Source organism: Parasteatoda tepidariorum, chromosome 10 (assembly GCF_043381705.1).
Source record: "Parasteatoda tepidariorum isolate YZ-2023 chromosome 10, CAS_Ptep_4.0, whole genome shotgun sequence".
NCBI lineage: Eukaryota > Metazoa > Arthropoda > Arachnida > Araneae > Theridiidae > Parasteatoda > Parasteatoda tepidariorum.
The window spans coordinates 50,750,988-50,778,941 of record NC_092213.1 but is presented as its reverse complement, the minus strand read 5'-3'; the positions used below and the strand labels follow the sequence as shown (position 1 = coordinate 50,778,941).

General features: G+C 26.2%; 1 protein-coding gene across 2 annotated transcripts in view; it reads right to left on the bottom strand.

Annotated features, from left to right (window-relative positions):
• Nucleotides 1-27,954, bottom strand: part of LOC107445488 (transforming growth factor-beta receptor-associated protein 1) — a 35,552-nt gene that overhangs the window by 2,744 nt on the left and 4,854 nt on the right. The window contains exons 3-20 of one of the 2 annotated variants that reach the window (XR_006225862.2): nt 27,747-27,840; nt 26,785-26,883; nt 24,159-24,245; nt 23,326-23,427; nt 21,294-21,428; nt 19,216-19,376; nt 18,086-18,218; nt 17,882-17,977; nt 16,028-16,132; nt 11,246-11,437; nt 10,410-10,606; nt 8,592-8,660; nt 7,061-7,133; nt 6,841-6,975; nt 3,831-3,931; nt 3,633-3,744; nt 2,675-2,839; nt 185-263 (exon numbers count right to left, since the gene is read on the bottom strand). Coding sequence is in view for 1 of the 2 variants with exons in the window: in XM_016059889.3 (XP_015915375.1) it covers nt 185-263; nt 2,679-2,839; nt 3,633-3,744; nt 3,831-3,931; nt 6,841-6,975; nt 7,061-7,133; nt 8,592-8,660; nt 10,410-10,606; nt 11,246-11,437; nt 16,028-16,132; nt 17,882-17,977; nt 18,086-18,218; nt 19,216-19,376; nt 21,294-21,428; nt 23,326-23,427; nt 24,159-24,245; nt 26,785-26,883; nt 27,747-27,840 (2,131 nt within the window). In the remaining variant the exon portion in view is untranslated. The remainder of the gene's footprint in view (nt 1-184; nt 264-2,674; nt 2,840-3,632; nt 3,745-3,830; nt 3,932-6,840; nt 6,976-7,060; nt 7,134-8,591; nt 8,661-10,409; nt 10,607-11,245; nt 11,438-16,027; nt 16,133-17,881; nt 17,978-18,085; nt 18,219-19,215; nt 19,377-21,293; nt 21,429-23,325; nt 23,428-24,158; nt 24,246-26,784; nt 26,884-27,746; nt 27,841-27,954) is intronic. The other variant, XM_016059889.3, reaches the window with a different exon arrangement.

Here is a 27,954-nt window from a genome sequence, read left to right as displayed (position 1 = left end):
TAAATTTTTCTAATTTTTCGATTTAAACTTTTTTTTAATTAAGAAATTTTTCGGAATTTTGACTTGGACTCATAATCATCTCTGAACTTCTGAAGGAGAGATTTAAATTAATTGCTACCTTTTTATCTCAATAAATGGTTTTAATATTATAACTCAACATAAAATTTATAATCAATAAAAATACCTTTGTAAAATCAAACTCTGCTAAATCACTATTTAATAATTGTATGGCAGCAGGCAGCATGTCTTCTTGTTGCTTCTCGCTAAAATAAAGAATATAATGATGAAAGAGAATGTTATAAGAAAGATTCTTTCAAAAAATTCTAAGTTTTTAAATGTTCAAAAGTGAAGTGAAAATTTCAACTCTAGAAAAATCCATGTGACTATGTGCTAAATTGCACTATGTAAATTTTTATTATTTACGTTTTCAAGAAAGATGCAATAAAACCTTCAAATTATGTTAAATAAAAGTTTTTTTTTAAAAAAAAAAAACATTATTTCAACTTATTTTGAAGACTTAGGAAAAAGTTGTAAATGAACGTAAATATTTTTCACAATTATGAGTTGTGATTTTTGGACATAGGTATTCTTTTTCATATCTCCTTCCCCCCCCCCCCAGAAAAAAAAACATGCTCAAATAGCTTATTAACTATTAAATTAGCCTCTTAGAAAATCAAGTTAAAATAACACTGATATCTAAACATGATTAATATTGTATAAATTTACACTTGTAGCTGATTAGTTAAAAAAGATTGATTATAAATTAAGTAATAATTTATTGTAACCAAAACTGAGAACAGGGCAATAAAGTAGCGAACAGTTAACAAGAATTTTAGACAGAAAATATTAAACATTTTTCTGTGTAGAATATTAAAAGTAAAAATAAATCATAATAATAATAATAAAAAAACACAACTAAACTGTGTATAGAGAGCTGCAGACATCATTGAAATATTTCATGAAGAATCACAATTCAATATAAACAAATATTTTAAAGTTAATATTACAATGTTACAAAAAATACAAATTTAAAAAGATTTCTATAACAATTAAAAATACTGACATTGTGTAAAATTCAGGAAGTAGATGACCAACAAGCTTATGAATTTCATGACAAATATGCTATATTCACATTTTAATATTACAAAATAAAATTTTCCAAGCTTTGTTATAAATTCTTAATTACATCAAAAGTTGCTCATTGAAAAGAATAGTTAATAATAAACATCTTTTTGCATTATTGTTATATCATTAACCTTGAATAACTGTGTGTAGCCTGCTTCTAAGAATGTTACAAAAGTTAAATAAACAAAACAAAGCATCATGAATAAATTTTAAAAGCTCCCCTGAACCTGAAGATAGAGATATTAAGAAAAAGAAAAGAAAACGCTGGTTTAATTTTTCTTTATTGGCATTTTAATATTAAGTTTTATTATAAATCATTAATAGAGCTTAGTAATTTTTTAAATTATAATTAAGTTTAATTAAAAAGTTATGCACAAAAAAAATCATCAAAGAATTAAAATATAACTTAATTTTATTGTTTGTACAGATTACGTCAACCATGAAATTTTATTTTGTTGGGACTAAATATCACATTAAAAAAGCACCACAGAACTAATAAAACAAACACAGAAACAATGAAGGAACATATAAAAATATGAATTATTAAATTGAAATATTTTAAGGGAAAAAACATATATTAAAATACATAAAATAACATATATGGATTAACAGCTCACAAATAAGGTATTTATTACTATGATTTAGATAACACTGGAGAACAAGTTTTTTTTCTTGTTACATGAGATTTTTTTAAGATATTAGATACTTTTGTATCGCACATTGGAAATCTGTAATCGGTTTCTCTCTCCAAGTTAAATTTTTTCAAATAACAATTTTTGTCTATTCGTGGGCAAAATGTACAAGTTTAAAAACGTTATATATAACAGAGGGTTGCAACAAACTTCTAGAGGAGTTAGGACACATCATTAGGATTTAAATTGCATAGGATCCCATACATAGAAATGCAGTCATGCACCACAGTGGTTCCCTATAAAGAACTGTCTCTTCTTGCGCTTCTTAACAGGTCATAATGAGGAAACGCCCATAGCCGCATATTAGCATGGTTTACTATGCAATTTCATTCATGATGATGTGTCCCAACTCCTCTAAAAGTTTGTCACATTTACACAAGTCTTGCTATATATAAAACGTTTTATATTTCAACAAAAGAATATCATTTAAAAAAAAATCATTTTATCAACTAAAAATGTCTAATTAAAAAAAAATCTGTAACTTTAGGTGCAAAGCTACAGATTTTTTTGGAAATGACGTTTTAGTTTAGTTTTCTTAAATGACATTTTAGTGTAGCTTTGGGTGCAAAACTAATTTCAGATTTCAAATCCTCACAACCAAATTAGTAAAGATCAATTATTTGTATAAATGTAACAAAAAATTTGCTCATCATTGTAATTAATTGTCTTTACTCAATATGATTCATTTTTTTTCTTACAGTAGCAACTCATCAAAATATTTATTCTAATGAGTGGCTAATTTTTACTCAATATATTTAAAAAAGTACCAACTGAAAAAAAAAAAAGAAGAAAAAAACCCGACAAGGACGACACATTTTATGCATACAATGATAGCAGAAAGCAAAAAGCTACAATACCTACTTTGCTGTGCTGTCCAGGTATACACTTAACAATACATAAAATAGCCTATGTCTGTATTTTTTGTCTTTTCCCGCAGACATTCGTATACAATAATCTTCAGCTGCTTCATGGTCTTGCAACTGGTGCACTAAAATTTTAATAGCTTTCTCGTGTTCTTCAAGCTATAAAATAATAGTAAATGTATTTAAAATTTTAAAAAAATAAATAACAGAGTGTTTAGCTCAGTTCTAGAAAAGGAAAGTTTCCCTGTCTTTTTCAGGTTTTTCAAACTTTTATGCTAATATTTTAAGAACCACTTTTTAAAAATATTTTCTTAAACTAACTATTTTGTAAAACGTTAAATGATAGAAAATCAACAACAAAAATTTAAAGTAAACTTAAAGAGCAAATGCTTAACATTAAGAATTTTTCTTCCAATTTCACTTAAAAAACAATAATTAAAATATAAATTAAAAATTTACATTTAAAAAAAGGTTTAACATACCTATTATTAAATAAATTAAAATTATATAATGAATACTAAAGTGAAGTAGGTCATGATATTTTATATCTATTTAAATAGTGTTTCGATTTTTTTATTTTTTATTACGCACATTTACTAGTCAATAATACAGAAATATTCTTTTTAACAAAATACATAGATTAAAAAAAATTCTAGATGCTTTTTCTCATTACACACTAAAATCGAAAAACTTTCTTTGGTTACAAAGAGGAAATAGACTGAACATAGATTTTTTGCTGACTTAAAAAATATTAAATTATGAAAGTTTTATTTTTTCCCAAGGAATTTAAAATTTCTTCGACTTAAACATTCCCTGATTTTTTTTTTTTAAACATTAGAATTTTTACATTTTTTTCCAGAGATCTGAAAAATTTATGACTTTCTCAGTTTATCCAAACTACAAGACACTCTGTTTCAAAAATAAAATTATTTGAGTTAAATGCTTTCTATACCTTTCCATAAAGAATAGCACACTCTTTATGAAGCTGGTTTTCTAATGCCTTTCCCAGCAATAGCTGCACTCGGTAAATTGAGGATGTGTGAAGGTGGTCTTGAAGTTTTTTTCTAAACAAAACAACAAGTTCATGAGTAATGAATAAGAAAAGGAACTGCATGATTGATCATTGAAGTGTAAATAATGATAAAATTACCTGGCATCACTTAAGCTAGTTTGTTCTGTTTCGGGCAGTTTAAGAATTTGAAGAACTGAATCCATATACATGACCGCTAAATGTGTATGGAACTTTTCTTTCTAAAATATTGTTCCTAGATATTAGGTACTCTAAATAGCATAGCAAAACAAATAAGTTTTAAGAATACTATTTTTCAACCCAATTTTAAAAATAACTTCTTAAATGGCTACTTTGATTAAAGTAAATATACAACCCATGCTTCATAGTGGGTTAAAGAAAAAATCAAGACAACATAAAAAAAAACAGTAATTTTTTTTTTTTTTTTTTTTTTTTTTTTTTTTTTTTTTTTTTTTTTTTTTNAAAAAAAAAAAAAAAAAAAAAAAAAAAAAAAAAAAAAAAAAAAAAAAAAAAAAAAAAGAAGAAGAAGAAAAGTAGAATTTGCACTACTTAAGTGAATTAGAAGAAAATTGTATTGCAAAAGAGTATTAAAATATAGTATTTTTATTTTCCTAAATACTTTGCTTAGAACAGAAAGTTTTAAAAGTTTGTAGAACAATTTTATCAATATCGAACAACTCATAATATTTATTCATGGAAGCCTTTAATAGTAACACTGCATTAAAAAATAATAATAACGAGTATCAATTGGTTAATATTCCATCATACAATATATAATTAAAATAAGTAATTCAGTTCAAGATTTCGTTAAAATCATTATTTTAATTGTTGATTGGAATCTATAATTTTTAAAGTCAAACAAGAGAGATAAATAAATAATTGTGAAACTACTCAAGTCTACTAGAGATGAGATGTTTGTTTACTGAAAAAAGGGTTTGGGTTCAGACTCATGATGAAATTCTCACAAACTTCATTAATTTTTTTAAAGTAAATGTTGGGTTTAGTTTGGTTAGTTGGTATGTTTAGCTTTTGCTTAGTGTGGCTAACACTAATTTGAAAATGACTTTTATTTGAATTAAGATTTTGATTTTCTTTTTAATTTTTATTTTAGTCATCTTGGAGTTTTAGTCAGTATTATACCAAGCATAAGACTTTGTTTCTGCCTTCGCTTAATAAAATAAATAAGTGTATAATCTCTGAATTGATTACCAAAAACATTTGATTACATAAAATTCCTGAAATAGTTTAAGCAATGAATTCTGTGGGTAAGACTAAATGCCTGAACTATGTATATAATTAGTATACAATCCCTGTTAAATTGGAGCAATCAATGTCTGAGAAATCTACTGGCATTATTAATTTTAAAAAATGGATTAAAAAATTCAAACTTAATGATTCTCCAAACTTATTTTTAAAAATCTACATTTGTATTCTTTGGAAATGAGACGTTCTAAATGCACACAAGAATTTTAAATATTAAGACACAAAGATAAAAATCAAAACAAATCGAGATAAAACATTATTTTTCAGAAAAATCAGGATAGCAACAAACCCTGCGAAACTGATTTTAAAAAATCAGTATGGATGCAATATCTAAAATCCCTATTGCCTGAAATTTATTTAATAATTTTAAAATAAATTAAAAGTAAATTTGTTCTTTTTTTAACTGAAATGGCAACATTTATAGAATTTTCAAAAACTATGTTTTGAAAAACATACTACTGGTTTTATTTAAACAAATATTTTCAAACCTTTTTCTTATTAAATTATGCAGTTGAATAAAAAAGGCAATATTTTATAATTAAATGAAATAAAAACTATTAAGGATATCTCAGACAGGCCACAGAAGTTTTGGAAAAAAAAGCTGAACTTAGTGAGATATTATAAAACTTTAGATACATGTTTTCACAAGTTATAAATTAAACTATAACGAAAATTACCATTTAAAAAATTCTAAGTTAAAAGATAATTTAAGTTAAAAAGTATAAATTTATAAACATATTCTGCAATTTTATTCATATTATATATTACAAGTTGTTTCAAAACATCTTATTGAATTCTCAAACGGTATAATTTCTAATCTAGATATTTAATATTCTATTTAAAAATTGTAATTTAGTTTAATATTTTTTATTTTTTAAACAGATATTCATATTTCCAATTAAATCATTTAATTTATTTTCAATACAACTAAAAACTTATAAGCAAACAACTCTTCATATTAAAAATTCTGTGAACAATTTATTGTTTTTAAAATTAAAATCATTATAAATAAACTGTTCAAAAGGATACATTTTTGAGACAACTTATTTCTATCAAACAAAATTTGCTTTTACCTTAAAAAAAGTATTTAAGTACATGACACTTACAAAATTTTATTATAAGAAAATTTAATTAATCAAGTTTATTTTTGTTACGAGTCTGAAAAAAAACTCTGAAATAAATTGGAGAGAATAACATAAGAAATAATCTTTTTGACGGTGGTAGTAAAAATTGTTTAGAGATAATTTCTTTTTTTCTTAATATTGTTATACTTCAATGCTATTCTTTCTTTTTTTTAAGGTTGGATTTTTATCCATATCATCTCACACGTTAAGAGTTAACGTTTGCTGAGACATCATTGACAATAGACTTCTGATGCATAAACTCTAAGAGCAACTGCTGAACACAAAGCTCATCCAGAGCACAAAATATATCCTTTTAAAAAAATAGAGTTAAAGGGCGAAAAAATTTAGAATAATTGAACAGAAAAGGATAATGACTTCATAAAAAAATTGAGTTTTAGAAATATTTTAGTTACATTTCAAGTTTCCTCGGGCTAGGCAAGGTTGACTCAGCCTTTTATGCCTTCAGTGGCTCGATAAATGAGTACCAAGCATGCTTGGGAACTAAACACTGGGGGTTCCACATTGGGTTGACCATCCAACCAGAACAACTGCTCTTGCACCCCAGAGCCCAAAGGTCAAGAAAACGGAGATGGGCACAGTAGGCCTTGGCCCTCTATGGGCTGTCGTGCCACTGAGTTTAGTCTAATATTTCAAGTTATAAATAATTGACCTTCGTGAAACACTTAAAATGCTCAAAAAATGACAAATAAAAAGAATTTACAAGAAGAATTTATGCCACTTACTTCTAACTTTTTTTCTAATACTAAATGTTCTAAATATTTCAATAAAGCTTGAGGATATCGATGAAGATACTCAACAATAAAATCAGGACGTAACCTTTCAGACGAAGGTTCTGATGACGGACGGTCAGTAAAAATCTATAAGGAAAAATCAGAAATCTTTTGAATCTTTATACAGAAACATTTTTATTCATCAATAATTAAAATGAAAAAAATATCTTACTTTAACACCTAGTTCTTGTTCTCTTTCTAAAATAAAATCAACATACTTCCACAAAAGTAAGTGATCACTAAGCCTAGAAAATAAATATCACAAATTAATTTATTTAATTTGTGATTAAATGTTTTTAATCAAATTAATTTGTATAATTCAATTAAAAATTATTTATCATAGTTTTACGCAAATATTTTCTCACATTTTATTTCATTCATGATATTCTAGACTTAAGGATTACTGGCACATTTAATTACTGAATTCCATGCGCCAGTAGAATTGTATTATTGAATTCAATTCATTATTAAATTTTTCTAGTTATTTTCTAATTTTTATCCCTTCAAAAATTAAGCTTCTAGTTAGGTTTTTAACGCAACTTCCATTAACCATAAGAAACCCAAGGCTTTGTAATAGAAACTTAATTAAACGTTTTAAGATTTAAAAAAAAAATTTTGTTCAAAAAATATCACAAACAGCGACAAATTTTTATGTATGGAGTCATTTCCTTTATGTTACGGACACATGATAGTTATATCCCAAAGGAAAATTCAGCATTATTAATAGTGTTCATTCACTTTTCAATATGACAACACTCCCTAAATTATTATTATTATTATTTTTTTTGAAAAAATTATTCAAGTATGACAACAATTGATGATTTGGAAAATATTAATGAAGATATTAACAAAACACAAATCGTACTTTAGGTTACTTTAAGTTTACCAAGAAACATTTATTTGATTAAAATAATTGAGTTTAATAGTATATGAATATGAAAGTTTGATGTTAATGGTAATATAATTTAAGACTCAGTGATGATGACATCAAGTGAAAATTTGACTCGCTAAAAACTAGACAGAAAAATAAAACAAATAAAGGTATTACACAGAGAATTGTATTAAAAGATGCTGCTGCTCAAGGTTAATTGAGTTGCTTTTTTTATTTAAAATGTTTCTATCTGTCAATTCAAGAGCATTTACAAGATTAATTGTTGTAAAACGCAATTAACCAAAACAAAAGGTAGGCTTGTGTTAAATTGGGTTTTGGGGAAAATGTGAAAGCTTTAACAAAAGTAAGAGAATAAAAACAAGTAAGTTATAATAAAATACATGACCTTTGTCACTCCAAATAGGAAACAATAAATTTAAAAATAAAGAAAAACAATCAAAATGGAAAGGAAATATAAGCAATAAAATAAAGTAACCATTAAAAGACAGTTTGAGATTACATTTTAAAAATTTTTTGCGAAGCACATCTTAAAATTACAATTTGGTGAAACATATATATTTAAAATTGAATTATCCCATTTGTTTATAAACTGACCAAAAAAACACACATTTTATCCACAAATGTGATCCATACCCTGACTAAACAATGAAAGCATAAAAATTAATTTGAAAAAGTAATAAATAAACTACTCCAATGATTTAAGTAAACCTTCTTGAATGCTGGTACTTAAACCTGCTCAACTAATAACTTAACAAAATTTCCTCAAACAAGTAAAATAAGATGAACTTTATATATTTTGAAATAAACTTACTTGCATAGAAAATCAATAAAATGAGGCATTCCTGGATATAAGGAATCTGAATAGTCACCAGATATTATTCTATTTCAAAAATAAAAAATAACAATTTAAATTAATCTTTTTTTATTATTTTTTTTAAAGATTAAGCAATTAAATTCTTATTAAACATGCTTTCAAAGAAACTTAAACCAAAATTAAAATGAGCATGTATATTACATAATTCATTATATAGCATATAATTTATTAAATGCTACATACTGAATTATGTTTTTCTTTTAAAAAAAAGGGAGAAAAAGGAATATAATATATTCTTATATTGTTTTAAAATTGGAATATTTTTTTCAAAATGTAAATTTATAGCAGATTTATAAAATTGAAATTTTTGATCAGTTTTTTTTTCCTCTTTAATTTTGATTGTTGTTAAGTGTGTACCATAGATTTTAGTGTTCTATTTTTTCTATTTCAAATGTTATTTAAAACAATGCAATGCTTACTCAGTTGCTTTAGTAGTCATTGTTACTTCCAATTGTATATAGGTATATCATTTATATATGTATACATACACACAATATATTGATTTAAAAAAATTTAAATGATTAATAAAACTTAACAAAATAATTTCAGTTTTTTGTTTCATAAAATATAATGATTTTTTTTCCTTCTAAAATGGTGTAAAAAGATATCAAAAGGAAATGGAGTAATGATTTTAGATCTTTGCTGGAAATTGAATTACTTATTTAAAATTGAAGTATAAAAGAAATTCCTATGCATTACTTCTTTCAAACACTATCACAATATATGAATATAAATAATACATAAACTATATTTATGTACAAAATTATAAATTGCACCATCATGGTAAACTTTTGAATGTTTATTTTATTAATATTGGATTTTTAATACAAAATTTATTACATGGAATCGAAGTACATAAATATTTGCAGGAACTACTTTAGACGCCCATCCCCCATTTAAACTGCTCTGCAATGCCAATATAACAAGTGAACCATTAGTAACTTTTAAAAATTAATTATTTACAGGATGCAGACTAATTGTCAACCTGTTCAAAATACAAAACATGTAGTCATTAAACAATTTAATAATCAAATTGTCTCTATGTAAGGCAAGAGATTTTGTTCTGAGGATAATCTACATAACAATAACTAATATAAAATAATCTTTATACAGATATATCCATCATTTTATTATTTTACACTTTTGGATATCAATCAATATCACAAAGAGAATGATGAATAAGAATCATATATTTAATAATAAGCACACAATAATGATTCATAGAAATAGTTTTTAGGTAAATAGGACAGTCTGTTTCAACAAATTATGAAGGAATACTTCCAATTTTATGTTAGTTTAGGATAAGAATAGAACAAATTTTTACAAAAATACTTCTTTTGGGAAACATTGGATTTAACTTGGTTTTGTTTTAGTCTTACTACTTTCAAGTAAACGAATTTCAATAAAATTAACTACAGCGGAACAATAAATCAATTATAGGGTGTCTGAAAAGTTTTGGAAATGATCAAATATCTTAAAAAATACACATTAAATTTAAATTCTAAAATTAAACACGAATACGAGTTCAATGATGCTAAACTTGACCCCATAACCTCACTACCAGATGGGGATGTGAAGAACAACTGCAAAATACTCATTTCATGTGCGTTTTTATATTTTTGGTCCAATGCATATTTTGAGAGCTATTTGTCCATTTCCATATGTTTCAGACACCTTTCATATAGGAGAAAATCAAAATAAGGAATAAGAAACATTTCTTTTAGAATCACATGCAAGAAGAGGAATTTAACATACTTTGCCCAAACGTTTAGGGCTAAGTCATTATCCCCAAGTTTTAAATGGAACAATGCTAATGCATGATATCTTTCATATTTCTGCAATACTTCAACTCCTTCCTTTGGCTGACAACCAACATCAGCACCAGCCAAAAATGATAACAGAGAGGGATAATCATACTCAGCATATAGCTTTAATAGTGATGTGTCCATTTCCTGAAAGTTGATAGAAAATTCATGATAATTTAAAAGGGAATAAAAAAGCTTGAAGCTTCATAATGGAATCAAAATTATGGGTTCTCAACCTTTTTTAGAAGAGAACCCCAAGATAAAAAAATTTTGCTTTGGGGGTCATTATCAATCATATTTATATCATTTATTATAATTTTATTATTTTGCAGAGTAAGAATATGAAATTTTAGGAAGAATATAAATTTATCTTCAAATTTAAAAAGCAAAGTATTTGTAAAATATATTGCATTAGAAAACATTGATGTTGTACACACTTTTGTCTTTCCTTATAAAAAATAGCAGGTTTTCAGCTTTCTCTGAGGAAAAATTAAATTTATTATTCATTGTACATAAATTTTACTTGCATAATTATTTTTTTAAAATAAATCTTCGAACTACATTTGTTTTTTAATAAAATATAAATATGTTAACAAAAATCAGATGAGTATGTGTCATCCTATTGCATAAAACACATCTAGGTTTTAATGAACAAACACCGATAAATCTCAACTCTAGGACAAGGGGAACATTATATTTATTTGCTAATTTATAATATTTTATTCATTTAATTACAAGCAAATGTTAAAACATGAAAACTGGCTAAAAAAAAAAAAGAAACCGTACCATTTTACAGCCAACAGCATCACTAGAGTTTCTGATAGATTCTAAATAATGAAGCAAAAACTTCCTGGATGATGCAACGGACTCTTCATCAAATGAACACATTTCAAGAACGTTCCCAATATCATGCAGCGGAGGATTTATGCGAATGAAGGAAGAACTTCCAGGCATTAAGTCAGGAAATAGACTGATAAGCTGAAAAAGTAAATATATACATACCACAATTAATTCAAATTTCAGCATAAAATAATAAAAAATACTATACTGTTAAACACTCCAAGATATGGTTGAAAATATAGCAACTCTCATATTTTACAAAAATGCAGAAAATTGGGATATATAAAAATGAAAAGTTTTAAGAGAAATATTCTGATGTACCTTGATATTTTTAAAATAAAAAGAGGCTTTCGAATTAGTTATATACAGTAAGATCTCAATTATCTAAAGTTATTAGGGCTGATCTTACTTCGGACAATGGAAGCATTTGTATTACAGTCGAACTCGTTTATAACGAGCACAAAGAGACCGTAACATGTACTCCTTAAATCCGAGTGCTCGTAATAAACGGGTCCTTCGGGCAGGCGTGCGACCAGAAGATTGGGAGCTCAAATGATTGAGCTTACTTAAAATTTAATTACCGTAAAATACCGATAAAGCGCCCCAACTCGATAAAGCGCCCCCCTGTAGTTTCACATCTATGCAGATTGCCAATCAGTACCCAAAAAACCCCCCCCCCTCCTACATGCAGCGGCGCTTCCGACGAAATATTTTTTTGTAGCAAAAAAATTTGTCAAGGAAAGTTATTTAAGAAATAATTTTCTGACTATTAAAAAAAATTAATAACGAAGTCGACGAAATATTCGCCCGTATCGCGATCTGCTGCAGAACATCGCCAATTCTTAGCTAACTTTCGGCAGCAGCCTGTAAGAAAATAAATAAACGAAATAATAATTTTAAAAAAACATCGCATAAGGAGAAAATTTAAAAGGTATGCATCTTGTATCCACCCCCAGCTTGAAGAAAAATCGCAAGCTAGAAATCTATTTAGCGCCTTAGCAATTGTAATTTAAGTGAACAGAAAAGGAAGAATAGGACCCTAAATCCGACACTCACGGGACTGACGAAATGCCGCACTTCGGATCTCTTTCGGAAATTCCAATATGGCCCCCAAATATTACTATAATTCAATTCCACTGTTAATTTCAGAAAAACCAATAAATTTAGTCAAGTTTCGATCATAGATTATGATGGGGTGAATTTAAAACTGGCCCATCATAAGAGAAGAAGAAATAATCAGAATCCTATGAAGAAGAAATAATCGTTTCTTCTTTGGAGCGAGATCATAGTTCTCGTTTTTTCTTTTAGATAACATTTTGTTTTAACAAAAGACGCTTACCTCGCAAGAAAAAAAAAAAGCTTTTTAAACTAAATGCTAACAAACTAACAATGAATAGCAACAAAAAACAAGCTAAAAATTAATAACGATAAAAAAAGAAAAAAAGCAAGCAAGCAACAATTAACAAGAAAAAATAAAAAGCGGCAAAATAAAAAAAATTAATGAATCGAATAAAAAATCGCAAAAGGGATAAATTCATTTTATTGTCCATGTGGTAGTTTCAATGTCAACTGGGTGTGGCCAATTTATGGTCAAACAGAGGAGGGAAATTCGGGGGCAGTAAAGCACAGCTGTCAAGATTGATTGATCAGTTTTTTCCAACTTCCATTTCTTTATTTTGTTCATTGGAAATGCGGGTGTTTTTACTTCTCACTTTATTTTAAACTGCTTTAGAAACAGATGTTTCCTTTGATACAGATTTATTATTATTTTTTTCTTCAGGCTTCGTTTTTATTTTTAAAAGATAAAATAAAGTAAGTTACTTCAACAGAATAAAATTCAAAATAAAAAGAATATAGCTGATTTTTTTTGTCTTAACAATATAAATTTCTTAAAAGAAAAAACGAAAAAGATTAGAAGTCAAGGTCACCTTGATTGGAATGTACACTCACTGATAAGAATGTGAGAAAAATTTAGGGTGTGGTGGGAGAGTTGAATGTAAAAGATTGAGCAGAAAAGAAAGACGGTGCTTAGAATTTTCTTGAGTACCGTTTATCGGCCCCCCTCTATATCACGCCGATTTTCGTCAAAATTAAGGGGGGCGCTTTATCGGTATTTAATACAGTCGAACTCGTTTATAACGAGCACAAAGGGACCGTAACATGTACTCGTTAAATCCGAGTGCTCGTAATAAACTAGTCCTTAAGACAGGCATGCAACCAGAAGAGGGGGGGGGGCTTAGGAGGTCAAATGATTGAGCTTACTTAAAATTTAATTAATACTTACTTACTTTAATTACATTAATTAATTTAATTAAATACTTTTCTTAATTTAATGACAACTAACCCCCTTCACTCGCATTTCTTTATCATTTTGAAAAAGAGATATGACAGAAAGACTAGAAAGATGAGAAAAAAGATTGCGAGACAGAAAAATATTGCTCGTCAAAAGCGACTTCTGTTCAATAGACTTAACATTGATCCAACCAAAAATTCTCGTTTCCCTCGGTAAATCCGAGTTCTCGTTAAATCCGAGCTCGTTATAAACGAGTTCGACTGTACTTACTTACCTTAATTTAATTTAATCAAATACTTTTCTTAATTTAATGACAACTAACCTCCCCCTCCCCAACCAGCAAAAAATTTCTAGTTGCGCTACAGTCTTAAAGGAAAGAAACAATAAACGGAAAGAAAAATAAAGGAAATGATTCTTACCAAAACATTTATTTTTTTCATTAATCTATATACTTAAAAAAAAATTTTTTTTGTGTTTTTTTGATTTCAAGCTCATTTCTTATCATTTTGAAAAAAAGATAAGACAGAAAGATGAGAAAAAAAGTTGCAAGACATAAAACTATTGCTCACAAAAACCAGGTCTTGCTCGTTAAAAGCGACTTCTGTTCCATAGACTTAACATTGATCCAACCAAATATTCTCGTTTTCCTCGGTAAATCGGAGTTCTCGTTAAATCCGAGCTTGTTATAAACGAGTTTGACTGTATAAACGTAACACTGTTTTAAAATGAATTTTTTTTTATAATAAACTCCGAAAGTCAAAGGTTTAGAGCTATATTCTACATTATTTATATAATTTAATACATACGCTGTTTTCAAATAGAAAAAAATATTTTTTATTTTATTCCACTTGCACTGTTGCCTCTTTTGAGCACACGGGAATAGTTACATTAGTGATATATTGTGTATTTTTTAATTAATCATTTGCACAAAGCAGCATCTAGTTCTAAATTATTGGTTTCACTGATTTATATTACTTTGCAATAATGTAATGCTTTTCTTCTGATTCTTTGTAATAAAGGAGTGAGTTTCTCTTCAGAACTGCAATTATATATTTTCCTTGCACAGAAAAAACAACACAGTTCTCGTTAGAAGTAGAATAGTAGATAAGATGGTTAATCTAAACTACATTAGTTGTAATGGCTAGACAGATACAACAAAAATTACAACCTTTTAAATATCTTTAGTATAAAAAAAAAAATAAGTCACGAAATTCAGCAACAAACAAAACTCACACAAAGTAAGCATTTTTTGTAGCCATGCAATAGTAAAAGCAGGTTTTTAATTTCGATGGTTTAATTTCTAGCTGAATTGTGACAGTATATTAATGAAAATGAGAAAGGAGAAAAAATAACACATATGCATGAGGGGAAAAAATACACTTTTTAGATTATATTTACATTTTTTCTAGCTCTTTTTAAATTAATATAACTTAACAAAATGTAGTAGCAGAATTTTTTAATAAGCAGCATAGTAGCAAAATTTGATAAAGTTTCAAAATAGTGAATTGCAAACTTAAATAATATAAATAATTTTCTAAGTTTAAAGATAAAAATGATATAGTTTAACGTAATTCATGATAACTATATATCAATTGAACTACAATTTTAAAAAAAGATAGAAAGCCAAAAACAAAAATGTTAAGACGAGATTTGAGACTCTTATTGATTTATGTTTAGAAAAATTTATCACTTTATCAAATTTGAGCTTTATAACTAAGATTTCAAAGGATTTGTACTGCTCAAGGCGTTGGCTCATAAAAAATGTCAATTTGAATATTTTAAAGTCAATCTGGTACACTATAGATTATTATTTTTTTTAATGATGGAACTCAGAAACTCATGAAAAAATACAAGTAACTATTGCTGGTATGATATTTGCTTCAAGTAAAAAAAATCACTTATACTCTAGTATTTTTCAACTTTAAAAAGCCTTTTACAATTTTTCTAGATATTATGTAAATTATATAATGTAAAGGAAGGTAAAGAGCAAAAATATTAATAAAAACCAAAAGTTTTTATACTGTTTAAATTTTCAAATAATAACTACAATATAAATATACAACTTCAAGCAATACACTAACAAATATATATATATATATTTAAATTTAACTTATTATATAAAAGCAAACAATTTAAAAAAATTAATCTACTCATACCAACCTGTCAATAAAAAAAGCTAAAACCCCAAATGGTTAATAAATAAAATTTCTGTCAAGGTTAGAACTAAGATAAAATTAGTGGTTTTTGGGTAATTTATATTAGAAGCAATTTCATTTTGTGTATCTCAATAAAACTACTTAAAAACATAAAAAGCAATGAACTTCCTTAAAAAAGAAGCAAAGATAATAAATAACTGATATAATTAGAGTTTATATATTATAAAGGTGTTTCTTTTTAATATGTGTTAAAAACATAAAGCAAACAAAATAAACAACCTCTCGCACATCTAGTTGACTCTCCTGAAATAACTCTTTTGCCTCATCAAAGTGCAATAAGGAAAATTCAATAAATCCAGCTTGCTGTTGAATTCGCTGCAAAACCTAGAAAATCCATAAAACATACATTATTTATGAAAGATTCTGATAAATACAAAGATCAAAAAAGTCAAATTAAAGTTTTATAACAATTAACCAGAAAATTTTTAAAATAAACATGATAGATAAATATCATTAGTTAAACTTAATTTAATATACACTATCATTGTTATTACTGAAAATTTTATTTAATAATTGAATATTTAATTTCATAATTGAATATTTAATTTAATAAAATTTAATTTAATAATCATAGTTAAAAATTGAATTTTAAATTACCACAGTGGACACTTATGACAGTGGAGACCACTGCTACCAATTTTTTTAAATATAAACAGCAGACCCTAACAACTGCTTAAAAAAAGAGTCAGCAGGAAGGTGAAAAACACTGGTGTTCATAGCAGATAGTTTTTAAAAATTTAAATCATCATATGCCACAGTGGACACTTGTGTCTATTTTAGAAAAGTCAGTTGACTGGTGACCATAGCAGTCAATTTTTATTAATTTAAACAGCAGACACTTATGACTGCTTTAAAAGAGTAAGTTGGAAAGGTGAAAAACCATAGCATAAATAGCAGCCAACTTTTATAGATTTAACAGATAATTTGCCATCTTGGAAAAGTCAGTATAAATGTGGCAGACACTGTCTATAGCAGTCAATTTTCAAACTTCAAGCAGAAGATTTTTGTCAATGACAATAATATAGCAATTAAATTTGTTTCATTTTTCCAGCACTCAAAAATACTGCTGCTTCATAATTAAGGCTTTATGATCTTAAGCTTAGGAATTAAGGCTTAACTGAGGCTTTAAATCATTCCTACAGATATATATGGTGGTCAATATCCTTTTAACTATCATTCATTAAGTTAAAAAAAACAAATATTCAAACATAAGCTTTGCCAACACAGAAATTTTTTCTGCAATTTCTCCTCTTATTTATAGCAATTTTTAAAAAAATTATGAGAAAGTAATATTTTCAGTTTTAAAGTTTTAGAATTGTTTTAAGGTAAAATAATAATTTCTAGTTTGTTATTTTAAAACAATAGCTTAAAGTAAATAAAAATTTTATAAATATTAGGCACCCAAACAAAACAGCTATAAAATTAAATTTAATGGACCAATAACGCCATATAAGCAGTATGGCACTTTCACGTATTAAGCCCAACACCACGGATATGATAGCTAAAATTATTCTATTATTTTCATAACAATTATTGTAGTCATATTTGAAATTAATTTAATTATGATTAGACATTACATCTATTTATTATAACTATACCTGGTGTTAAGTAAATTTGAAATACTTCCAAACCTTTAAGGGTGTTTTATTTTATAACCATCATTGAACAGCCAACCCAATTCTGAGTTTACAACTATCAACATTCCACTCCGTAGCCTTGTAATTTTGAACCGAACCCAGAACACAAGGGAACTCCTGAATCAAGCATTGGGACAAACAAGCCTTTATAAGGGACTTTTTGAAGAAACTAACCAGCATTTGCATTACATGGAAAGAAAAATCTCACAATGTTTGTCCGGCGCACTGACAATAATTTACATAGCTGTGGCCAATGCGAGGCGAGACCAGAATTCATAGCAACCAGCCAGTGTTGGGATTTGAACCAGGATCACATCATAGGGAAGCAAACACTTTATCTCCTGAGTTCCTGCGGCTTACCCTTAAGGTTTAATGAATCTTTTAATATTATTTTTAAAAAATTAAATGTATATATTTTTTTCTTTTTCATACTTACAATTCGATACTGTTCTTTTGACAGCCCAGCTTTATTAGAATATTTTGCCAACTCAAGAGCTTCAGAAACTTTTTTATCAGCTAAAAGTGCATGGACCTAAAATAAATACCTTTACTGTTAAAAACAAAATTAATAATAATACATAAAATAATACATGGTGGAAAAATAAGCAATTTTTTACAATAAAGCAAAAAATAAAACTACCTGCTTTTCCCATGGAACTGGAAGAAGGGCACATATAATATCTGATGATGCAACAAACATTCGACCATCAAAATTATCTAAACAGCTGCCTCCGTGGAATGTTACTCTTTGTTTCTGCTGCTGATCTAAAATACTGAAATTATAGAATCAAACCAATAAATAATATTAAACGTAATAAAGGTGAACAAAAATATAAATAATGGATACTATATATAATAAAATTAATACTATAATGATTCAGTGATTGATAATGACTTAAACTTCTACCAAAAGGAAACATGTTTTGTTATCTAGGTGAAATTACTATTGTGTGAATGGAATTGGGAAAAATCTTTAAAATGCTTGAAAAGGACTTATGAAATCAACTTTGAAATCAGCTAATTATTCAGAGTTAAATGCTGCTTTATAAAAACGTATTAAAAAGAAAGAGCAGTGCAAAAATTGTCAGTACTTTTTGGTTAACAGGCTGCAAGCCCTACCAACAATTTTTTTAAAGTGGCCAAAATAAAATGGGTGCCGCTCAATACAAAACCAAAAATAAATGTAATAAATAGATGTATAGATAAAATAAATGATAGTTGACTTTTTTATTTTATTTTGGTGCAGTAAAAAAGTATACACTGTAATATTAAAATCAAATAAAATAATATACAGCACTATTATTGAAAAACCTCAAATTTCTGAGTCCACTATTTCTATAATTTGAATATTTTGATTATTTAAAATAGAAGCGGATTTAGTTGCTTCAGATAACCAAGTACATACTTTTAGATGTTACATTACAATGGTCTACAACATTATTAGAAACCTGTAAATTGTTATAGCAATAAATGACCAAATAAATTATTACAAATGACCACAAATGATAATAATAAATGAGCAAAAATGTCATCAGTAGAACCTTGATTATCTGAACTTCTTCACTCAATATACCTTTACAATATGTTTTGTATCAATTCAGTTCCACAAGACACTAAACTCTCTCCTATATTGAGTATTATTTCAACAGATTTCAGTGACCTTACAGCAACGTATTTTTAAAAGGTAACATTTAGTTGAAGCTGTGAATTTAAAGAAGTTTGCAGTTCTAAAATTACAATGCTTTAAAACATCAATAACTAAATACAAACCTGTAAACTGTTAAATTATCTGAGCTCAGAACTACAATGTATGGATGAGAGTAGGCAACTGAAATGACATTTTCACCCCATTGTAAGGGAGGCCTTTCTGATATGCCTGCAGTTGTTACAAACATACCTAAGGCACTAGGACCACCAAGTAGGAATTCTTCCTTAAAAATAAAAAAAATTTATTAGATTTTATATTAAATTACAGCGCACACACTTCCACACTCAAACGAAGTAAAAAATAATGTAATAAACACAAATTAAATGACCCAGCATTGACAAAGGTTTTTTTTTTTTAATAGTGTGAAACTTTCCATATGCCCGAATGAGGGTGGGGCAGTATTACATTTACCTTAATAGTGTGAAACAAAAATCTGCTTTATAAACATGCTAATTTGTATTCATTCAGTATCTTTCATTTTGTTTTATTGTTGGCGTATAGGTTACCCAACCTTTTTAGGTATTATATGAAAAGTTTAAAAGAAAAAATATAATTTAAGGTGTTAAACTGCTCTAGGATTTTAGAAGTATGTTTTTTTTCCCTCAAAAAGTGCTTTATTTGTCATATGCTTTAAGTTTTAAAACTAGGAAAATATATAAATACTCAGATTTTTAAACTTTTATGGTTCACTAGATGCATCAAGAAAACTTAAAAGTACATTTTTTGAAGCTACATTTTCCAAGTTGGCCAAGCTCATGTTTAAAAAATACTTTATTTACAATAGTACAAATGATTATTTCATTTAGTAGCATTATTTTTTTTTTTTACAACAACATTTCTTGGAGGTTTTTAGAGGGAAATTTTAACTATTTTTTTTTTTAAGAAAAAGACTAGATTTTTTCCATAATCAGTATGTAGAAAAAAATACTTTCATATTTCAGTAGTTATTGGCAAATACAATAGCGTTTTTTTTTTTTTTTAATCATACATCGAAAATTGCAACTGCAGCTGGTTCTGTAAAGATAAGCTATGCAGCCACCATTTTGCTTAGTATGTTTACTAATTGTACAATAAAAGATCTTTTTCAGAAATTTGATCTAAGTGATTCCACTGACCAATCAAAGAAATATGCTTCAAACTCCATTTTCTTTCATGAAAATTAAAGTGAAAATAAAGAAAAAGTGGAAGTTTCTGAAAGTTGTAGTATTTAAAGAAGTTATCAATTTCTCACAAGGACATGACATTTGAATTGTGCTAAAGAATAGAAATAACTACTTCAAGTCTTTCTAATTAGCATAGCTTTCTTTTAATAAGTAAAAAAGGAGGAAATGTAAGGAAAAGAGCACACTATTAAAAGCAAAGAAGTCATATACTAAAATTCGATTTCTCAAGAACTATAAGACCGATTTCGTTCAAATTTTGATATTGTCTTAGTAAATTACTTTCTTCAAACTGATATAAAAATCTGTATACCTTACAGTTCAAAATTTTTCCAGCTAAACTTAAATAAAATAAGAAAATAAAAAATAATTATTAAAAAAATTTTTCAATACCTTCAGATGAATTATTTTCATAATTGTATGCAAAAATGTTGCAATTAAGATTCTTGAGATATGGGGAAATATGCAATAAGTAAAATTAACATTAAGGGGTCCAAACTTAGGACCACTCTCTTGACCAAACTATTGGGACCATGTTTCCCAGATTTGAGGGTCAGAAATCTGAATCCATAAAAAAAATATATGCTTATTCAAGAGAAAGTACATTTGTGCGTCTGATTTTATAACTTAAAATATTGTCTACACTTATTAATTAGCATCTTTGAGGTCACCTCCTCAAATCCCAGAGATTGAGTCTTAATATGTGAAGATCCGGTCATTAGATCAAAAGTCATTCAGAGTGGTTTTCTTTCTTTGCACACTGTACATAATAAACTGAATATAGAAAGTGTCCTAACCTTGCTCTTTTTCATCACTGATGAACACAAAGTCAATAATAGTATAATGGTTGTCATTTATCAAAATAGACATGTCTTAATTAGCAAATGTTTCAAAATTTCCAAGAATTTATAAAATTTAAAATATATATATATTGGAAGAATCATATTTAAGGTATTTAAATGAAACACAAAATGTATTACTTTGGTAATTCTTTTGACTAGAGGAGAAGTTGTATTGCTATCATATGGAAAAAGCTCTTGAGCATAACCACTCTCTGTGTCCACAACAACGTACTTAGATGATAAAGCTAAACAAACATATTGACCATCCATTGCCTAAAATGGGTATTAAAAAATTGGAAACAACATAAATAATCAAAAAGTAACTTTTTATGCTAACATTTTATATTCCAATTTATTAAAAATTAATAAATAAATACTTAAAAATTAATAATAATAATCTTTGCATTTTTTATAATTATTTGAGTATTTTAAAAATCTCCCAAATTTTAAAACTATTTAAACTTGAAATTTTTTCAATGAATAAAAAAAAAAAAGATTACCAGCAAATTTAGATTATGGAACAAAAATAAATGGAAATTTATTTAATATTAGGTAATAAACTAAATCTTTTTTCAGATGTGTAACAGCCTAGCCATTTATTTCAATTAGAAAATATTTTCAAAGTCTTATTAATCTTATGCTTACTTTTGGTACAACTGATGGGCCAGAATAACAGGTGTTATGATAATAGGCATCGTAGCGTGGCCAAATCTTTGAATCAAAAATAAGCACTTTTTAAAAACTTTTCAAGAACTTTACAAAAATTTTCAAGCACTCAAAAAATTCATATTCAATCAATGATATTATTGAAAAACAAAAACTTTTTATGAACAGTTTTAGCGTTAAAAAAAAAAACAAAAAGAAACGGGCGTAAATCGAAACAATCGGTACTTTCCCACATCACCGAGTGAATTCATCTTGACCCTGAACTCAGAACAAAAGTACCCTTACCCCCTACGTCAAAAAAAGTGTTAGAAGTCAAATGAAATAAACAAGAACAAAATTAAAATAAATTAAAAAGAAAAACATTTCATAAGGATCTGATATTCTCTATCCGAATTGGAGCACTCGGGTTTCGGTTTCAAGAGTGCGCGCATGCACAAGTCATAATGTGGGTACAACATGAAGTCGGCGTGAATGATTACGTAGCAAACTCCCCATTTTTCGTGAAATGCATGGGATCCACCAGATATCACTGAAAGGGAAAAAAATTATTCGGAAAAATAAGCACTTTTTAAAAACGCCAGCTGAAAAAAGCACCTTTAAAAGCTTTTAATAACGAAATCTCCAAAAAAGCACCTTTAAGTACTTTTTACAAACGCTACGCACCCTGAAATAAAGTTAGGATTTTACTACATCAGATTAAAGTTCAGCATACATACTTTGATAGCAAACCTTAGTTTTTAGACATATTATTTATTTAGAAAACATTTTAGCAATTTAATATACTTGAATAAAAATAAAGTACACAAATAGCAAATAAATGCTGCATGATGACTAAAAATACAAAAGGAAATAAGAGATACTTCTTTTTTAAATGACTGTAACCTGTTATTCAACCATGATAAAAGTTAGCAAAATTAAGAGCAAATACAATATCCAAATTAAACATTTCTAAATCTTCCATGCATTACAACTCTGAGTAAAATTGTTGAGAATTTTTCAGTAAAGCACTACATTATTTCTCAATGAGTAATTTTGTAGAAACAGGTTTTTGCAGATAATTATATGGTATAAGTTTTATAAAAGACAGAACAGTTGGAAAGCTTAAAGCATTTTATTATAGCCTCCAGATTTTGCATGGTACAAAGATTGTATAGATAGTAATAAATAAATAGAAGAAAAAAATCAGCATGAAAAATTTATACAACAATTTGATTACAATTTTTCTATGAAACTTTTGACGTATCAAAGCGGAATTTTATTCCTTCTTTCCAATGAATAACATAGAAAGCGATTAAGTTTAGTTTAAAAAATCTGGAATACATTGAAGAAATTTCTTATTTTTCTATTAGTTATTTGAGATTAAGAATTTGGCAAATAATTAACAAAAAAATTTTTAAAAATGTATTTACCTGATCAGTTAGAACCAGATAAATATACTTTTAAAAATATTTTTTTCAATTAATCACATCAAATAATTGAATGAGATAATTTTTCCAATACTCACCATAGCAAGAGGCGGTTCAGGAATACTAATATCTCTCAATTGAATCATTTTATCATCAGTCACGTGACAAATAAGTAGCTGCTTTTTTTTAGCAACACATACCTGTAAACAACATTCCATAAAAATAGGCAAATAATAAGATAATTAAAATCCATTTGTAAGTGAAATTTTAAGAAACTAAATGAAATTTTAGTTGAACTAATTCAATATTTTATTTTTTACAATTAATATTCAATTATAAATCATTAAAAATGTCATACATTTACAGTAAAATATTTGTAAATAGCTTTAACAGCAGTAAATTACTTAATTGGAATTTATTATAAAACCTAAATATGTTTTTATAAATTTTTGATATGGCCTCATCTCAAAAGTAGAACGAAAAACATCAAACAGTTAAAAACAAGAACAATATACATTTTTTAAAAGAATGTTTAGTTAAATAAATTGTTAATTTTTAATATACAGTAGATCGTTTAACGCAAACCTTAAAACATGAGGCATTAATACATTAAACACACAAAAATATGCACTTAAATATTTATTATTTTTAGAAAAAAATTAAATTATTGAAATTATTTATAAAAAAAACCCCAACAAATTTGTCTTGTTTGGTCTGCTTTAGCGACCATAAAACTAATGCCATTTATAGAGAATCATGTTTTATAGAATTATGTCACATCTTTTACTGTATTTCAAAATTCTAATCTTTTTTACAATTAAATTATGCTAATAATATTGCAGTGATTCCAAAATTGTCCAGAAATATTACTGAATAAGCTTTACCAAGCAAGCAAAAATTAAAAAAAATAAAAAATTTTAACAGAGTTTACCTCAACACTGAATGGGTTACTGGCTTCTGGATTTTCATTTAAACAAAAATACGAAACTCCTTTGAATTTACTAAGTGATGGTACAATCTAAACAGAAATTGAGATTAATACAGAGAGATAAGGTAAGTACTTTTATTAGCATTTATTTAATAAATATAGATAATTATAAACAGTCTCACAATTTTTAATTTTAAGTAGTTACTAACAACAAAAAAAAAATCTTTAATAATATATAAATATTTCCATATTTCTTGGATTAAACATTTTCATAAAGCACTTTATTGTTTGAAAAAATATAATCAATTTAAAGAATCAGTTTTTATTCTTCCTAACAGAAATCATGAAGGTATTAAATTTCAATAAAGCTAGTGGCATAGTTAGAATTTTAAAAATCTTGAGTTTTATTGAATTTAATTCAGGGATAAATTATAAATTGATTGAGAAAAAAAACACTCATTTATAAATCATTTTTCATATGATCATAACTTTCTTAGTGTGAGAATATTAATTATAATCAGTGAAATTATTTGTAATTTAATTACTATCAATGCAAGTATAATAAGATTTTCTTACTAATAGAGTTTTGCAGTAATATTAAAATGTAAAATTAAATGTTTAATTGGTATTTCATAAGCTACAATTCTTTTAAACAATAAAACAGGCTTAACTATGTATAAAAATTAATAAAATTTATAAAATTATCAGATAAAATGCTTATTTTTTAAAAATAATTATCAAAGAAATAAATGAGTTAGCAGACGCATAAAAAATAAAACCTAATATACACTTGCAATTTTACCTTAAAATTGCAAATATAAACAAGTGTTCACAGATTGAAAAAAAAATTTACAAAAAAAAGGGCCCATTAAAAAAAAAAAAAATCAGGAAGTCAATCATTAAAAAAATTAGAGCAAAGCAATTCAACAGAATTTTTTTTTTTTAAATTTAATACTATTAAAAACTATTTTTATGGAACATACATTTAAAATGGTGAATGTGTTTTTACTATCTTTCAAAGAAATTTATGAAGAAAAAACTATGATGAGTAAATGAAATCTTTATAAATATAATTTATAGTATTTCCGCAAAAGCAACCATTAAAAATAATACTTATAGTACTTTGAAACAGCAAGATATGGAAGAAACATAATTTTAAACTTTCTGAATATTATACATATTACAGTAATAAATTATCAAATAAATGATTATAAATGACCACAAATGGAAATGATAAATGAGCAAAAATTTCATATTAGTAGAACCTTGATTATCTGAATTTCTTTATTCAATATACCGATTATATCTTTACAATATGTTTCATATCAATTCAGTTCAAACTCTCAGCTATATTGAGTATGATTTCAACAGATTTCAAAGGTACTTCACAGTGGTGAGATTACATCAACATATAATCAAAAGTTAAGCTTTGCTCCAGTTAACAGCCCTCTCTAATTTTAAAATATAACATTTAGTTGAAGTTGTGAATTTAAAGAAGTTTGTAGTTCCAAAATTACGAAGTTTTGAAATATTTATAACTTCATATCAAACATGTTATTAATAACATTATACAATACTAAGAGCAGAAAAAAAGAAAATCTATGGTTATGGCTCAGAAAAAATATATTTATGCATTATGAATGAATAACATTATAATATAACATTTATTGGAATTATAATGAATAACATTTAGTCATATTTATCCTTTTATTTGCTTAAAAATAAATAAGGTATTTGAAGATTATAAAAATGTATCTTTCCAATATGAAAGTAATTTTAGGAACAAAAAATATTTGATAAAATTAAATTTAATAAAATATAAAATTGAAATTCATTAAACATTTAATTCTTAAAAGAATCAAAGTTTTTTTATAGAATAAAAATAAAGCAAATCATAAAATGCTAAACTACATCAAATTTCAAAAATCTAATTAATACTGAAAGAAAATGATTAATTTATTATCCAATGAGTAATAAATTAACTACTGCTGAGGAGTAATGCATACAAGTATACGCTTTTGCAAAAAGTACTACTATCCCCCCCCCCAAAAAAAAAAAGAAACGAGTGCATGGAAAACATATGCCACATCAAAACGAAAAAGAGCAAAAACTAATTTTAAAAAAATAAACACAGGTGTCTTTCTCTGTGTTAACGGTAAAGTTTTTCGATCGGAAAAACAAGAAAAAAAACATTTGCATTTTCACACCTCTAGTATTGGAGTAAAAACTTTTTAATGCTACACTTTGTGGTAGATGCAATGTCCTATTTAAGTACTTGTCAGGCAATCAATTTCCGAATTATATTGCATTCTACATCAAAACAAAATCTTAGTTATGATAAGAAAATCTAGAGCAGCAATGATTTTAAAGTAATGAATGAATCATTACTACAAAAATCAATGATCTATTGATTTTAATAGCAATGAATGAATGAGAAAGGCTGTTTTATGCCATTATAAACAACACCTTTCTAATAGAAAATAAATATTCAATCTCTTAAAATTTCAGATATTCAAGGTTTTACCATGTATTTTTAAAAAGAAAAACTAAATAATAAAAGTTCACACCATTTGAAATTATTCAAACAAAACTATAAATAAATGAAACAAATAGGTAGAAATAATTATACCTCAAGATCAAACATATTTAATACTATTAAATTTCCATCACAGAGCAGTAGAATTCGATTCAAAGCAGATAATGCTTTCAAAAGTGTTATGGGTTTTTTCTGAAAGATAAACAAATATAAAAAATTTATCTTGTTTATTTTATTTATTAATTATAAGTATAGATAAATATAAATGTTTTAAGAAAACTTATTTATAAAACCGCTTAATTAAATGAAGTGAAAATATAATAAAGATAAAAAAATAACAATTTCTTGAATCTTGAAGACAATTCAAGATTTTTAATCTTTCTCATTTAAATCCATACCTAAAATCGGTTTACATATTGAGAAATGAAAAAAGCCAATTTTAATACATTCAATAAAATTTTTATTAGACTGATAAATAAATATTTTTATATAAAGATATATGATTGGATGAAAAGTTAAATGTTTCCAGTTTCCAATAATTTTATTTAAGCCAAAAAAATAATAATAATAAAAAAAAACAAGAAGCAGAAATGATATAATTCTTTTCTTTTTTGATCAAAAATTATAGAATTTTAATATTATATATTTTTGAATTATAAGAAAAAATTTATTTTTTCTTTCTTCCAAAACAGAATAGTTATGAAATGTTAAGCTGATTTTTCCACCTCTATATTTTTCTCTCAACTTTAACGAAAACACGAAGTTCATATTTTAATAATGCAATTTAAAGTGTAATACAAAGAACAATTTAATAAAAAACAAATAACATTAAAAAAAAACAATTACTTCTTAAATAATTTTTTTGTATTAATTAGCAAATAAAGGTTGAAAACTACTTTTATAATTTATTAACTGTAAATTACAGATACTGGATAACTGAATATATATTTATAAAGAAAAATAAAACTTCAAACACACATTTACAAAATATATAAAACATAAAATTTACAACTCTTTAAAACTAAAACTTAGATTTTCAAATCTGATAAACTTACCACTTCTAGGTACTTTTGATTCTTTTTAGTTGAATCAAATAAAATTGTTCCCTCATTAAACTGCTTTTCTTCCAGTACATAATGAATTACAAAGCTAGAAATATAGGCATCAAAAAACATCAATAAATTATGAGAACTTTGTAACAAAAAAAAAAACATTAAAAAAGCATTTAAAAATAAAACTGCACAGAATGAGGGGAAAAAAGAG